We start from the raw sequence: 15,182 nt of genomic DNA, 5'->3' as shown, positions 1-15,182 counted from the left end.
TACACAGCCTGGAGCTGGGGTAGTGGGATGTGGCCCCCTGTTTATTGGGGTGTCATTCGTGGCAGTTGACTACCACTTTAGATGTCCAGATCATACTGCCACCACCCCCTCAGTGGCCTCATCTAATTCCTGTTCATTTTCTTGCTTCAAACTGGCTCCTTAGCAAGGCTTCTGGGTTCATCCTGTGACTCAGGACCAGGTTGCTCTGGAAGCACCCAGTGGGGCCAGAGAAGTTATGGTCAAGCCCTTGGGTCTTGGTGTCTCTGGTCCCTGTGCTTGTTGAGCTGGACAATGTGACGGGTCTCTCACCCAGTCTGGCAGCAAGTCCAGCAAGCTCACCGAGGACTTCTCCACTCTGGGGCCCCAGCTGCCGGACACGCAGGTAAGGGTGGCAGCAGGGCTCTGCAGCTGGACCTTTCCTGGGAGGACATAGTGCCCACATGACATCCCCTGCCAGAGCTCTGGGAGTTCTGACCAGGGCTCCTCTGATTTCGCATCCTGCCCTGCATCCACAGGGTATCTGAGTTCTCCTGCCTCCCCACCAGGTCTTCACCAGCTGTGCCCTGGGCTAGAGGGACCAGCTGCTCCTTCCCGCCAGTGGTGTGAGGACTGTTAGGCTCTGACCCTCCGCCTCCTGAGCAGCTGCGTAGGAAAAGGCTCAGGAAGCACTTTCCTCAGGTGAAACAGGAGCTTGAGCAGTGTACAGGGAAGCTCTGCGCTTGGCAGACAAGGGTGACAAGGTGCACGGGGACTGTCCCATCTCCAAAGTGGTGGCCAATTGCACCAGAGCTGAGTCTGGCATTCTCACCATTGTGTGCTGTCCCTGGCACCCATGACAGCAGAGGTTGTGTGGTGCTTATGGCAACCAGGAGGGGACTGGAGCTAGCAGCTGCTGTGACCAGAGTGCTCACCAGCATCGTGGGACACACAGAGAACACAGCAGCTGAAGCAGGTGCCACCTGTGTAGTGTCAACTGGCAAAAACAAAGAGAATGTGGTCGTGGTGTTCAACATGCTGGCACATCCAATCCCCACCAGGCATTGGGAGGAACGCCCGCGCTGGCAGACTGGCCAAAGCCACACCCTCCTAGCAGCTCGTGCCCACGTCCTCGTGACCAGTGGCATCATGTTGGCCCAAAGCAGCCAGCAGCTACAGACAGCTCTGGGGGCGCCGCTCCGGCAATGACCAAAGGTGCCAGGGTCTTTGGTTTGGTCACTGCAGGTGCCTTCCTGCTGGCGGATGTGATCAGCCTTGCCAAGAAGGCAAAGCACTTGCTGAGGGGCAAAGGCACAGTGGGCTGAGGAGTTCAGACCGCAGGCCCAGGGGCTGGAAGGAGGCTGAAGGAACTCAGCTGGATTCACGCGATTCTGCAGGAAGGCCTGACAGTGTGACCCCCAGACAGTGTAGGGAGCAGGGGTGTGTGAGGGACAGAGATGTGGAGGTGCCTTGTTAGAGGAAAGAGGAGGGCGAGATAACATTTGTGGAACCGGGTGTTAAGGAGTTCAGTATTACTATGGCTGAGCACAGCAAGGGAAGGGTTAATGCGGATGGCAGGTGGGTCACAGAGGAAAAAAGAACGTGGAGCCTGGAATAAAGGAAAAGAAGGGACATAAGAGAGAGGGAATGGGGAGAAACATTATTTTGGACTAAAGAAGTCAGGGGCGTCATGGATGAAGAGAGAGAAGTAGAGGAATAAGCAATGAGAAGGCCAGACACGTTTAAAATGAAGAAAGCTGGAGAGTGTGAATAGCTGGCATTTGGAAGAAACAGGGGCTCCTCTCTTCCCCTCCTTGGTTTGCCGACCCCCCAGGAATGGCGTCTTCCCCTGGGCGTGGTCTCCAGCCCCGCTGTCCAGTATGAACTCACCGTTGTCTTCCAGCAGGTCTATCTTAGCTAGGCAGTGGCTTCTTTTTAAAAAAATGTTCTATTTTATTATTTTAATTTTTGCATTATTGCAATAATATAATATTATATTAGTTTCAAGAGTCCAGGACAGTGATTAGGCGTTTATATAACTTAAAAAGCGATCCCCCAGAAAATCTCGTACCCGTCTGACACCGTACATAGTTATGACAATACTATTCACTATAGGCAGTGACTTCTTGATGAAGATGATGAAGATGATGATGACGGTGGCGGCGGCGACAACAGCAGAGTGAGTGAAACATTCGACAAGTTGCTGGCGCTCTTCGGGCCAGGGCGCTCAGAGAGACCAGTGAAGATCCCACGGAACTCCAAGTGCTGTGTTGGGACAGCGGTTGATTTAAAAAGAAAAAAGAAAAGAAAGAAAAGTGAGACCAGATGCTAGCAACAGGTCAAGGAGCCCCTCAGTGTGTCCGGGACGTCTATGAGCTCGGGGCCATGGGCGCGGCCTCTCTGAGCCTCAGCTTTCTCATCAGTTGCGGGGGTGTGGAGGCTGCCCCAGGTGGTATTTCTGGTCGGTGTGGCTCTCCCCATCTTGTGTTCTGTCCACTTCGGTTCCATAAACGTGCACTGACACACCGAGCCTTTGAGTGTTGACCGGGGGGCTGGTCGGGGCTCTGGAGGCCTGACTCTCATCCCCCTGAGCCTGCCCCCCAGGATCTCAGGGAACAAACCTTCCATTGGTCCTCCTGCTCGCTCACTGGGCTCCCACTCTCCGTCCAGTCATGTCCCTGAGACCTTGGTGCCCCGTAAGTCACACTGAGACACCTCGGGGAAGCTTGTGCACATCTGGCTTGGGATGAGCACAGGCGTGTGCCTCACCCAGCAGCCGGAAACCAGGAGTGACTGTGGCACACGAGGCTGACCGACACAGGATGGCCTGTTTGCCGTGTGAGGTTGGGGTATCAAATAATAGAGGGACAGAGAAACTGCCAGACAGCAAACATCCTCTCCAAGCTACCTCCTACAAGAGCTTCCAGAATGGTCTTCTGTGTTGGGCCTTTTGGCCCTGGCCCTGCCCCCAAGCCCATTCTCCTTACTGAGCCAGAACAGCCCTTAGGAATAGAAAGAACTTACCGAACACCTGCTTCCAGCTTCTCAGTGGCTTCCCTTTGCTCCGCACAACAGCTAGAAGCCTCCTCACAGCCTAATGTAACCCGAGTTAGCCTGGGGTCCCCGAGGGTCCAGCTGGAGGCCAAGCTCAATGAGAGAGGGCTTATCTGGGACTGAGGGACCCAGGGAAGTGAAGCAGAGAGGGAGGGAAAGCCGCTATAAGACATGATCTGACGTTGGTCCCTGTGCGGGAGACTGAGTCTGCAGACCTTCCCAGGAGCCCTCATGGAGGGGCTGCAGATTCACCCTCTGAAGGGAGAAACGAGGGCAGCACCTGACCGTTGCTCCCATCGCCCTTGGGCTTGCTCCCGTGGGCACTGAGTCTGTATTTCCACGAGGGAGCACGTGAGCGCAAACAGGTGTCCAGGACTGGGGCCTGGGCAGGAAGCAAGAGACACGGACATGCAAAACTGCCCCTGACAATTCCTGAGCCCCTCACCGAGGGCATCCAGTGACGTATATGTCCTTTTGGACATACCGCCCCACGGGAGACTCTTCTCAGTCCCTCTGACTCCCTGTGAGCCATCGCCACCCTGAGGCCTTCAGTGGATTCTTCCATTTGTTCCTGAAGTCAGGGGTCCTGGCCACCCCCTGGCCGGGCCGCCGAGCAAGGCGTTTCCTTTCTCTGTCCGTCTTCACCAGTTCTTGGTTCGCTCACGTGTTTGCACAGAGGCACCTGGGCATTTGCTTGAGTGTTTCAGGCACTGGATAAGCGAGCCGCTCAGCAGCCCCTCCACCCTGTCCCCCCGAGCCCTCGCAGTGGAAATTCATTCGGCTAAATGTGCATTTGGGGCAATTCCACTGCAGTACATGTGTCGCTTGGGACCCCTTTGGTTATGAGCACCAGAGACTGCGACTGGCTAACTAACGCCAAAGAGAGTGTCCGTGGGAAGGGTGCTAGGGCAGTTCAGAGAATGAAAAGGAGCGCAGGACATACAATTCAGGAAGGACAGGACCGGGCAGATCCAACATGTCAGGAGCTTGTGTCGGTGCCCTGAGGTCCCTGCCCTCAGGTGTCTTAGATGCAAACACCTCAATCCTAGTGTCTCTGAGTCAAGTTTCATGTTCTCGGCAGAGAGAATAGCTTGGGTCAGGTGACTGGATCCTTGGACCAATCAGTCAGGCCAAGGGAGGAGGAAGAAGAATGGGGAGTAGGGACAGAAACCCTGGGGGGAAAGTGTCAGGTCAAGGGGCCCCCTGACTTTGTGCTGCAGCCCCTCATCCCCAGAGTAGGAGCTGCTGCAGGAGGAGAACCAGCAGAAGTTGGGCCTGAGCACCAAGCTGCAGCAGGTGGAAGACGAGAAGAAGTCCCTGAGGGAGCAGCTGGAGGAGGAGGAGGAGGCCAAGCACAACCTGGAGAAGCAGATTGCCACCCTGCACACCCAGGTTTGGTGATAGGTCACCTGCAAGACCCCCAGGCAGCTGGGTGGCTCAGGGACATTGGTCGGATTCTGCAGGCTGGGTCCACCCCGGCTGGCCTGAGCTGGGCGCTCTTCCTCAGGAAGCTCCTATCGTCTCCAGCCCAGGATTCCTAGCTCTGGGTCCCCAGGCAGAATTCAGGGGTCTGTGAACTTGGAGGGAAGAGACTGAAATCCTCATTGTCACCACTGTCCAGCTGACACCTGATGAATGTTGACAAGTCATAGTGTTAGGAGACGGAGGCCTGGCCCAGAGTGGGTCTGACCAGGCCCCGCTGTAGCGTGTGGGTTCTGGACTTCATGTAGGAAGGTTTCACAGCAGGAGTCCAGGGGACTATGGGGTCATGTTTATTTAAGCTGGGGACAGTGACACAAGGAAGGGCTTAGCACAGAAGAAGCAACAGGAGAGCTGGAGCTGGGCTGCCTTAAGCCCCTGGGAGGTCAGAGAAAAGGGGGCTCTAGGGACAGGTTGGGGTAAAGCCTGGGCCAAGCCTCCAGAGGCCCGTTGCCTTAGCGTTTAGGAGACAAGTGTCTGCGGGGGAAAGGGTGGAGGGGAGAAGAAAGGAAAGGGATGGCAGGCACTGGGTCCTCAGTCTCCAGGCTTCCATCCCTCCCTTGCAGGCGGGAATCCTAGGGGAGGTCTCAGGGGAGGGGTCCAGTAGATTATTCACCAGTTCCCAGGTGTGATTTTCAGGGTCATGGTCTCCCGTGATTACTCACTGCGGTGGTTCTGGCCATTGCTCAACTGGTTTTGCTGCTTTTCTGGGCCTGAAGCTGAAATAAACTGAAATCTGGATATTCTCTCCAGGGAAGAAGAGGCCAGGGGAGGAGAGGCTACCCTGGGGGTGACGTCCTTTTGTTCCCCAGTTTTGCCCCCCTGCCAGGCACTGGGGGCCTTCTGCCTGGTGACCATCTGCACCTGGCTGTAAATTGCTCCCCCGCTGTGTTCAGCCGGCTGCTTCAGTTCCCCCATTCCACAGTCCCCAGGGGGCTCCTGCTGAGGCAGATGGGGGCCAAGGGTTTCTTCTGAGATTTCAGGCATCTGAGAGGTGGTTTCTCCCACCCTGTCAGCTCAGTGCTGGGCCTTGTGGGGAAACGAGGCCCTGAGCAGAGAGTGACTTGCCCGGGCGCCACGGTGGGGACTGAGCAGGAAGATGGCCAGGCTTGGCCTCCCTGCCTTTGGCTGGAACTCAGTGTGAGTCTAGAGGGCAACCAATCGGGGGCTCCAGCTGTCTGTCACCACTCAGGAAAAAAGCAGAGACACAGATTGGAATATAACTGTGCTTTTGGGGGCTGTAGAGAGTATGAGAGGGCAGGGGTCTGGGAACAAGTCCATGGGGAGGAGGGGGCAATGTGCCCAGGGTCCCACAGTCTGTCAGGGGCAGGTCTTCCTTCCAGAAGCCAGAGGCAGGATGGGTTGGGCCGAGCAGGCCCTGGGCTGGCACCAGTGTAGGGTGGAGCCAATGGGTAATGTGTTTGTTTGGTGGTGAGCTTCTCAGAATTGTGGTATTTGTTTCACTTTTGTTTCCCAGGACCTCGGGATTCAGAAGTTGTTCTGCGCCCAGAAATAGCTGGCCAGTGGACCTGCGTGGCTAAGAGCACCTGGATCTTGTTCCCTCTCAGCCAGAGGACGGTTCCTTGGTAAGCTGGGGAGGGTAGGGGAGCCCCCCCACTTCTGTCCTCACAACAAGTCCCTGAGACAGGGACTTGTCACTGTTCCAGAGATGAGGGAAAACCGAAGCTCAGGGAGGTTGGTAAATGGCCCAGGGCACACTTAAGCAGTGGCAGAGCCGGGATCCGAGCCCAGCTGTGTCCAGAGGCTTCCTCTCTCCCCTGTGTCCCTAAATGGTGGAGCAGGAGGGGGAAATGGCTCAGATGGGTTCACAAAACTCCCCCCAGCTCAGATCAGGACCTGGGCTACCTGAGACAGGAGCCACGGAGCCCAGAAAGATGGATGTTGGGGAGAGTTATAGAAAGCAGAGGAGGTGGAGGCGGGCGGGAGAGTGAGAGCCTCCCTTCCCGAGGGCCTGGCTGCCCTCAGGCTGCTGCTGCCCCTGGGCTGCTGCAGAGGCAGATGGGGGCCAAGGATTTCTTCTGCGATTTCAGGAATCTGAGAGGTTGTTTCTCCAACCCTGTCAGCTCAGTGCTGGGCCCTGTGGGGAAAGTGGGGCCCTGCTGACGGGGCGGTGGGGGAGGGGGAGGCGGTGACTCGCCTGGGTGCCATGATGGAAGCTGAGCAGGAAGATGGCTGTCTTGGCTCCCCAGCCTTGGGTGGAGCTCAGTTTGAAACTAGGGTAACCAAGTCCAGGCTCCTGCTCTCTGTCACCTCTCAGCCAAAAAGCAGAGACAAGGACTGGATTATAACTGTGCTTTTATTGATATCAGGTGCCAGCAATCTCAGACAGTAGAGGGTAAAAACCCTACCATCCACCTTCCCTTGAGCTCTCAGGAGCAAAGTTTATATAGGGTAAATGTGGGAATTTGGGGGGTACTTAAGGGGGAGCACAGAGATGCTGCTTCTCTTGGGAGTCTAGGGAGGGGGAGCTGAAAGGGGAGTCACACAGCTTCTTCCTAAGCTCACTCCCTTTGTAGCAGAACCCCTGTGGGTCTATCGCCCTGGGTTCTAATGCTTGCTGCCAATAAGCAATTGGCTCGGTGGCTCTCAGTGCCAGAGTTTGGTGAAAAGGAAAGCACTTATTTAATAAAAAATTGTACAGGTTTGGAGCGATGATGGAATTTGCTGTTTGGTCTCACTCCCTTTGAACGCCCACGAACACGCAGTCCTTCTCACCCCCTTTGCCCAGTCAGGCCAGTCTCAGAGCATGCCAGTCAGAGGTACCCACTTAGGAAGAAAAAAACAGCAGAAGTCCGGGTCTCACTGCTCCCGGTTCCTCCCAGTCATCCGTGCTCGGCTGGGCAGGCGTCCCTCAGCCTTGTCACCGCGATCCAGTTCTTAATCCAGAACTGCGTGGCACCACCTCATGGCCGGCCAGCGAGGGTCCTTCTACCTTGTCTTGAGCCGCATCGTCCAGCAAGGTCCATCATTGTCCTGCTGCACATCGCTGCCCACCTTTTAAATTCTGGCCTGGATTCTCCTCCATACCCCATTTCCGACTCCTCCCGCAATGGCCTACACCTCCTACACTCCTGTATTTTCCACCTTTTTCGGCCGCCACTTAGTCCAGCAGACGTGGCCTGGTGGCCCAGAGCGAACTGTCTGCAGTTCTCAGGCAGGTGCTGTCACCTGGACAGCCACATCCCAGCCGCAACACGGGTGAGAGTCAGGCGCGCCTCCCTGGCCTGCACAAAGTATTTGGCATTGCAGTGACGCTAGGCTGCTGTTCCTGATATGCAAAGTGACTCTCAGTGGCCCAGCTCCACCTCCCATGCCCAGCCAAGCTTATTTTTCGGAGTGGGAAGAGGTGAACCCCCCAGGGAGACAGTTACTTAACCACTCTCTGTCTTGCTCATCTGTTCAATAGTTTGGTGAGGAAAATAAGATAATGTATTTAAATTGTTTACCCTAAGGACTGACACATAGTAGGTGCTTAGTTAACATGAACTCTTAAAAAGATAGTTGAGAAAAGACAGGAACTGGAAATCTTCCTCCTGGAGATGAGAGGCAAGCAGGACTTGCTTGGGGACAGGCCTTGTACATCCTGGTGCATGTGGTGTCCCTGGGGGTTTGGCTAGAGGGCGCTCTCGCCCTCAGTGAGGACTGGTGCACACGGTGCGGGGGGGGGGGGGGGGGGGGGGGAGGGGGGGGCGGGGGCGGCGGCTGCTGGCCCAGGCGGCGGAGAACCTGGGAGGAGCTGGGCAGAGCTGGTTGGGTCCTGACTCTGTCTCCGCCCAGCTCTGGGCTCGGGGTCGTCACGTTTTAGAGTCTCCGATATGTCCTCTGTCTCTTCAGTGGGAACAGCAGGTCACCTGATAGGATTGTGGTGAAGGCCATAGGGTGCCCTGCGGGGTCAAGGGTGAGGGAGCAAGCGCAATGGTCCTGTCCAGGGGCCAAGTTCATGGACATTTGGGTATCTACTTTTTAACAATTATGCAGATGGCTGCTATAAAAATCAGCCTACAGGTCTTTGTTTGCCTTTTCATCACTTTTGGGCAAATCCCTGAAAGTGGGATTGACAGGTCACATAGTAAATGCGCGTCTGACCTTACGACCGCCAAGCTAGGGTCCGACGTGGGTGAAACGTTTTGCATCCCAGCAGCAGAAGATAAGAAGTCCAGTTGCTCTGCATTCTCACTGACACCTGCCGTTGAGAGTTTTACATTTTCTGCCTTCCTGGTTGGTTTGTAGGGATATCTCACTGTAGCTTTAATTGGCATTCCCCTAATGACTAAAGAGGCATGCATTTTTTTCATGTGTTTATTTATCAGCCAGAATCTTTGGCAAATTGTTCAAATCGTTTTTCCCTTTAAAAAAATGAGGCTGTACACCCTCTAACTGAGTTATGAGAGTTTCAAATTTTTGGATGCCAGTCATTCATCAGATATATGTTTTCCAAATACTCTTTCCCAGTCTGGGGCACATGTCAGGATTTTGGAAACAGCATCTTTCAAAGAAGAAAATTCTTAATGTTTTTGCCCATCTACATTTAGGGAACAAAGGCAAATGGGGAGATTGTGCAGATGAAGTCACCTCCCTCTTCCCGAAGAAGCCATGGATATTTCTGAGTGCTGACTTCATAGAAAACTCTAGGCTGAAACGTGAAAGCATATAAATGCCCACTGTAGAAGAAAAGCAGCAATAGGATTTCAGGAGCTTCTATAATTTCATTAAATAACATCCCACACTATGCTACTTTGTCTTTATAGACACGGCTGTAGTTAAATATTTTACCTATGGTTTATAAACCATAAATATTTTCGTGGCTTACGAATGTATAACCATGAATATGGTAGCTCCCTTTGATCCAATACTATATTCAACACAGTTATTTGAATTGTATCATTTGTAACATTTATATACCCTTGAGGTTCATAAGCAAAAAAATGTTACTACTTACCTGGTATATTTAATATGTTAGCATTGGGAAAAGTCACCTTTTATTTGACATTGGTGGAATAAGTCTAAAGTATTAAGGAACTATAGTAGAGTTAACTCTGGATAATGTTTAAAGCCAGATTTTTAAAGCGATTTTTCAACCCTGACTGGTGTCGCTCAGTGGCTTGGGCACTGTGCTGCAAACGGAAAGGTCACCGGTTTGATTCCTGGTCAGGGCACACGCGTGGGCTGCAGGCCAGGTTCCCTGTTGGGGGTGTGCAAGAGGTAACCGGTCCAGGGTTTTGTTTTGTATTTGGGGTTTTTTTTGTACAATTTGTAAGTTTTCTTGCATTCATTTCGTCTTCCCTTGAATATTTTGTGCAGGGGTTCCAAAAGGTACTCTGGTGTCCATCTTCTAGGAACTAAAGTTTATCTTTGTGGAATCAGATTTTGTTTGTATTTTTTCTTTTAAAACGATTTTCATTCGCCCTGGCTGGGTTGCTCAGTGGGTCCGAGTGTGGTACTGGTATGCCCAGGTTGCGTTCCCTCCCCGGTCAGGGCATGTGCAAGGATCAACCAATGGAAAAAAAGAAAGAAAGAAAGACAAGAAGCAACCAATGCGTGCATGAGTAAGTGCAACAACAAATCCGTGTTTCTCTCTCTCTCCCTTCCTCTCTCTCCAAAATCAACAAATAAAAATGTAAAAGAATATTTTACTATTTTAACTATTTTGTTAAAAAGTGTAAGTATTAAAAAAATTGGAAACATCAAAAAATTAATTTGTTGTCTCATTAAAAATAAAAAGTACATGCTTTTAGTTTCTAGTTCCTTCACAGGCCAGAAGTGATACCACATAACACAAAGCCTCCATCCTGCGTCACCTTGTCAGACGGCCCCGTGGCCACATGCTAGGTACACAAGGGCCCCTATCAGTCAGGACACTCTGGGGACCCAGAGACCCCGTCCCAGTGTCTAAGGCCGAGGGCAGGCCTCCCTGCGGTCGAGGTCCATGTGCCCCGCACTCTAGGACTGCAATTTTCAACCTTTTTCATCTCAGGGCACACATAAACTAGTTACTAAAAGTCTGTGGCATGCCAAAAATGATTACATTTTTTGTCAATCTAACCAAAAATATAGGTATAGTTTTAATTCATTCACACCAGATGACTGTTGTTGTGTTTGCTGCCGCCGCTGTTGTGGTTTTGGGGTTTTTTGACAATCTAAGGGAAGGGAGGTCTGTGCACCTTCCTGAAGAGTCAGGTGTGGCGCGCTGTAAAAACTCAGGCAGCACAGTGGGGAAATCAGTGCTCTCAGATTTCCTGAATGGGGGCATTATTTTGCTACAACCCCAGTCCTCCTTGCTCACACTCGGAGTCCCCAGTCCACGAACACTTAGGTGATGATGGGTCGACCTGCCCATGAGTGAGAAGCCGTCTTCATCAGAAACTTACCTCTTCAGAGCTTCCTAGGAGGACTTTCCCTTATCTATCCCTGATCGAACAAGTGCTGTGGTACATGTATGTACACGGGACAAAGTATGTGTTTAACGTTGAGTGAAAAAAATCTGTACATTTGTAAAATTCTTTTCCACTTGATGTATAGTCAAAACTTTGGCATTATGCAAGATGGATCTTACCGAGCCCGTTTCACAGATAAGAAAACTGCCTTCTTAATCACTTGACCTTCATTATTACAGGGATAAGGCAGATGCCCCAGCTGAAAAGGCTCATGGCCCCAGAGGACATAGACCACCAGGATAGGAAGGTGACTCGGAAGGAGTTTCCTGGGAAAAAGCAGGAGCTCGAGGAGCGCATAGCGAAGCTCCACGCACTGGCAGACAACGTTGACGAGGTGCACAGGCGCTGCACCATCTCCAACGTGGTGGCCAGTTCCACCGGCGCTGTGTCTGGCGTTCTGACCATGGTTGGCATCTCCCTGGCATCCGTGACACCAGAGGCCAGTCTGGTGCTTACAACAACTGGGGCAGGACTGGAGGCAGCAGCAGCTTTGACCAGAATGTCCACCAGCATCTTAGAAGATGTAGAGAAGCGGTCAGCAGAAGACAAAGCCAGAAGCCTAGTGCCCACTGGCATCAACAAATGGTACATGGTCGAGGAGAACAAAGATCAGAGAAAATCCAAAATGGAGTCCTTAGCAAACTCTTGCTCTAATTCCCTGCAAAACATTGTGGAGAATTTCATTGCCTATAAGCGGGCCAAAGCCAACCCTAGCTTAGTAGCCAAGGCCAAGGTATTCACAACCACTGGAAATATCTCAGATGAAAGCAGCAAGGAGTTTCAGGCAGCTTTTGGAGGCACAGTTCTGGCAATGAACAAAGAAACCAGGAGATCTGTGGGAATCAATGCAGCTCACTCATTTCTGGCAGATGTGATCAGCCTTGTGAAGGAGGCAAAGCACTTGCATGAGGGGGCAAAGGCAGAGTCGGCTGAAGAGCTGAGGCAGCAGGCCCGGGAGCTGGAGAGTGAATTGAAGAAGCTCACCTGGACTTACAAGAACCAGCAGGATGCAGAGCTGGAGCACCTCCACAAGCAGCTCCGCACTCAGAGGGAGGACCTCGTGAGCTCCATGGACGATGTGAACAGGAGGGTGAGTACCGGGAGGGGCCAAGGGGGACAGTAAAGAGGATTAGCAGGTGAACGGACACTGAGGCAGGGACCTCGGGGACCTCTCGTCCCTCTGCTCCTGACTCGGATTCCCTTGGGTGGCAGGACATTGAGCTGGAAGCAGTGCTCAATGGCAGTGGCTGCTCGGAAGAAGCTGGAGATGAACCTGAGGGGCCAGAGGCAGTGGGAGGGCAGATGGTGGGGCAGGAGCTTGTGGGTGGCCACTGGGATGGGGGAGTCAAGCGTCTCCTCCCCACCCCCAGGTCTGGGAGAAGGACTACTTTCGAGAGCTGGAGGACAAGTGCACCTTCCATGAGGAGATGCTGGCACAGGCCGAGGAGAACAATAAGAAGCTGAAGAGCATGGAGGCCGAGATGATTCAGCTGCAGGAGGTGGTCTGGGGCCAAGGGGCGGGACACTCAGGGTCGCTGCCCTCTGGTGGGAGGGGCAGCTCAGGGCCTCCCCTGGGCCACCATTGGGTGGGGACAGAAACACAGTAGTGGAGCTCCGGGGAGGGGGACGAGTGGGGGTGGCTCTCTGTGACAGAAGTCCCCTCAGGGCTTCACTAAGTAGCAGGGCTCCCTGGAAGAAAGATGTGTGTGATCACCACCTCCTGCTGGACCTAGGCCTGGAGAGGAGGGGTCCCTCCCAGACGCCTGTGCCCTGAGTGTCCCCTTGCCTGTCACACTGGAGGCACATGCAGAAGCAGTCCCCAGGTTCCAGGCAGTCAGCTGCAGCGTGAGGTTATAGCCAGTGAGTTCCATGGCCAGATGTCCAAGCACGTTCTCATCCGCTCTGAGGTCCTCAGAGAGGGGGACACGTGCTGGGTGTCATTTTTCAGTAGAGTGATGAGGACAGATCAGAGGGGAGCCTTCTGAGACCAGGACTCTGGCCAGCAGGCCACCTCCCAAACTTCCCCAACATCCCTTTGACCTCAGAGGCGGTGGTGTTGGATGCGAGCGCTGTGGTCCCTCCTGGGATACTGGAAAGAGCAGCTTCGTGGCAGGGCCCAGATACCCCTGTTCACTCCTTTGCTTCCTCCCTGCCAGGTGAAAGCCGATCTTGAGAAGGCCAAGCAGGCCCTGGAGAATGAGCGAGGGGAGCTGGTTAACAAGGTGAAGGTCCTGCTGCAGGCCAAAGTGGACTCAGAGCACAAGTGGGAGAGAGTGGAGGCCCAGCTGCAGGCGCTGCAGGTGAAGTTGCAGGAGGGAGAGCCAGAGTGCAGGCACCGGGGCCTGGGCGGGGCTCCCTGCAGCCACTCCTCCCTGGTGGCCCAGTTCTCCAGCACGGCTGCCCTTTTTCTTCTTCTTCTTCTTTTTCTTTCCGTTGTTTTTTCTTCTTCTAGTTTTTAATTTTAAAAAATCCTTCATTTTGAAAGAGTTTTAAAATACCGTTAATGCCAGTATAATACCGTTATACCTTGAAGACAAGTACAAAATTGACCAGTTTATTTTTTTAACTGCAACAACTCGCGCCCCCACTGCGTGCGCAGCGCTGTTCTGGGTGACATCACAGGGATTCTCAGACTCAGAAACAGGACTTCACTTCCTGAGAAGGTCAGGTCACCCCGTCCAGAGAGGAGAAGCACACAGTCGCCATTCTTACTACTGACCTGCCCCCCACACCCTCCTGGCTCATGGAAAAGCGAATTTCTGCCAAATTCAGGATGTTTCAATGAGCTCAACCCCTATTTCCTTAAAAATAAAAAAGCATACCTCTTTTTTGTTAAAAAATAGAAAAGGAACAAGTTTCCACAAAAGGGCAGTTTCTGTTTTTAATAAGTGTTTAAAAAATTTCTTTTTCCCCTCTAGCTTGTAAGTTTCCTCCCTCTAATATTGCCTTTTCCTGTACAAAACAGATATCTTTTTACACTGTTTTTCTTTTCCTAAAAAAAAAAAGTACTGCAGCTTGAATGTTTAGTCAAACATTCCCAAGAGTGGCGATAAGTATTTAAAATTTTTTAAAGATGAATCACCTACATTACCTTAAGTCAAAAAATAAAAACCAGTTGGCGCTAAGATGGCTCTTTCAAGTGTTTAAACAATTTTAAAAGCTGGCCCTGGCTGATGTGGCTCAATGGATTGAACACAGGCATGCAAACCAGAGGGTGGCAGGTTTGATTCCCAGTCGGGGCGCGTGCCGGGTTGCAGGCCAGGTCCCCAGCAGGGGTGTGTGAGGGGCAGCCACACATTGATGTTTCTCTCCCTCTCTTTCTCCCTCCCTTCTCCTCTCTCTAAAAATAAATAAATAAAATCTTTAAAAAAATTTTTAACTGTTTGTTTATTTTGTAAGAATGCGCCCTAGACCAAAGCAACTATGTTTTTAAAAGTTCTTGAGCGCGCTGACCAGTGTGGCTCTGTTTGTTGGGCATCATCCCACAAAGTGTAAGGTCACTAGTTAGATTCCAGGTCAGGGGTCACACCTGGGTTGTAGGTTTGGTCCCTTGTCGGGAGCTTACCCTTGAAACAGTCGGGATGGATGAGAGGTGTCTGCACAGCAGAGACAGCTGTGGCTGGACTTCCTGTATATCCCTTCCTGCATGCATGTCTTTGCTATTACTAGGTGGTGGGATTTTTGAGCACTTGTATTTTGGGTCCACTGATCTGCAGAATTCCAAAGCAATTGTACAAAATGATTTATTGGCCATTGAACAAAAGTCCCTTATAACCCCTCCACGGCCTACTTCTCCTACCTATTGGAAGATTAATATTAGACAATGGGCAGGCTAGCTGCCCAAAAAATGGAGAAAAATTTTACTAGATATCCCCCTTAGTACAACCCCCCCTACACCTTGGACAGGAATAATAATTGATGGAACTAGATGGGTAAAAGAGCAAGGAAAATAGGTGAACTATTATGATTTAAGCATGAGGGAACAAATACAAAAATCATCCCCTGAAAAGTGCATAAAGAAAGAACCTAGACAGGAGGACAGGTGGCTGAGTTAGAGAGCCTAACCACACAGGCCCTTTAATAGTTTGCATGTGACCGCTGACTAGTCTAGTGTGTCTTTTTGACCTGTGCCAAATTCTGAAAACTTTGTTAGACATCAAATGGTCAATAGCCATTTGGAACTTTGAACATGTAGTTACCTGTAGTTGTCTGATTGAC

The 15,182-nt window shown here is 52.0% G+C and overlaps 1 protein-coding gene across 1 annotated transcript; it reads left to right on the top strand.

Moving 5' to 3' along the window:
* The first annotated feature begins 5,945 nt into the window (after positions 1-5,945).
* Positions 5,946-13,999, top strand: LOC112322008 (apolipoprotein L6). Its single transcript, XM_024579612.3, has 4 exons — positions 5,946-6,095; positions 11,144-12,054; positions 12,335-12,463; positions 13,121-13,999. Exons 2-4 carry the CDS (start codon positions 11,155-11,157, stop codon positions 13,421-13,423), a joined length of 1,332 nt encoding a protein of 443 aa, XP_024435380.3. The 5' UTR covers positions 5,946-6,095; positions 11,144-11,154; the 3' UTR covers positions 13,424-13,999.
* The last annotated feature ends 1,183 nt before the right edge of the window (positions 14,000-15,182 follow it).

This window comes from Desmodus rotundus, chromosome 3, assembly GCF_022682495.2.
Source record: "Desmodus rotundus isolate HL8 chromosome 3, HLdesRot8A.1, whole genome shotgun sequence".
NCBI classification, from domain to species: Eukaryota; Metazoa; Chordata; class Mammalia; order Chiroptera; family Phyllostomidae; genus Desmodus; species Desmodus rotundus.
Note: the sequence above shows the minus strand (reverse complement) of the source record. Positions and strands in the feature narration are given on the sequence as shown.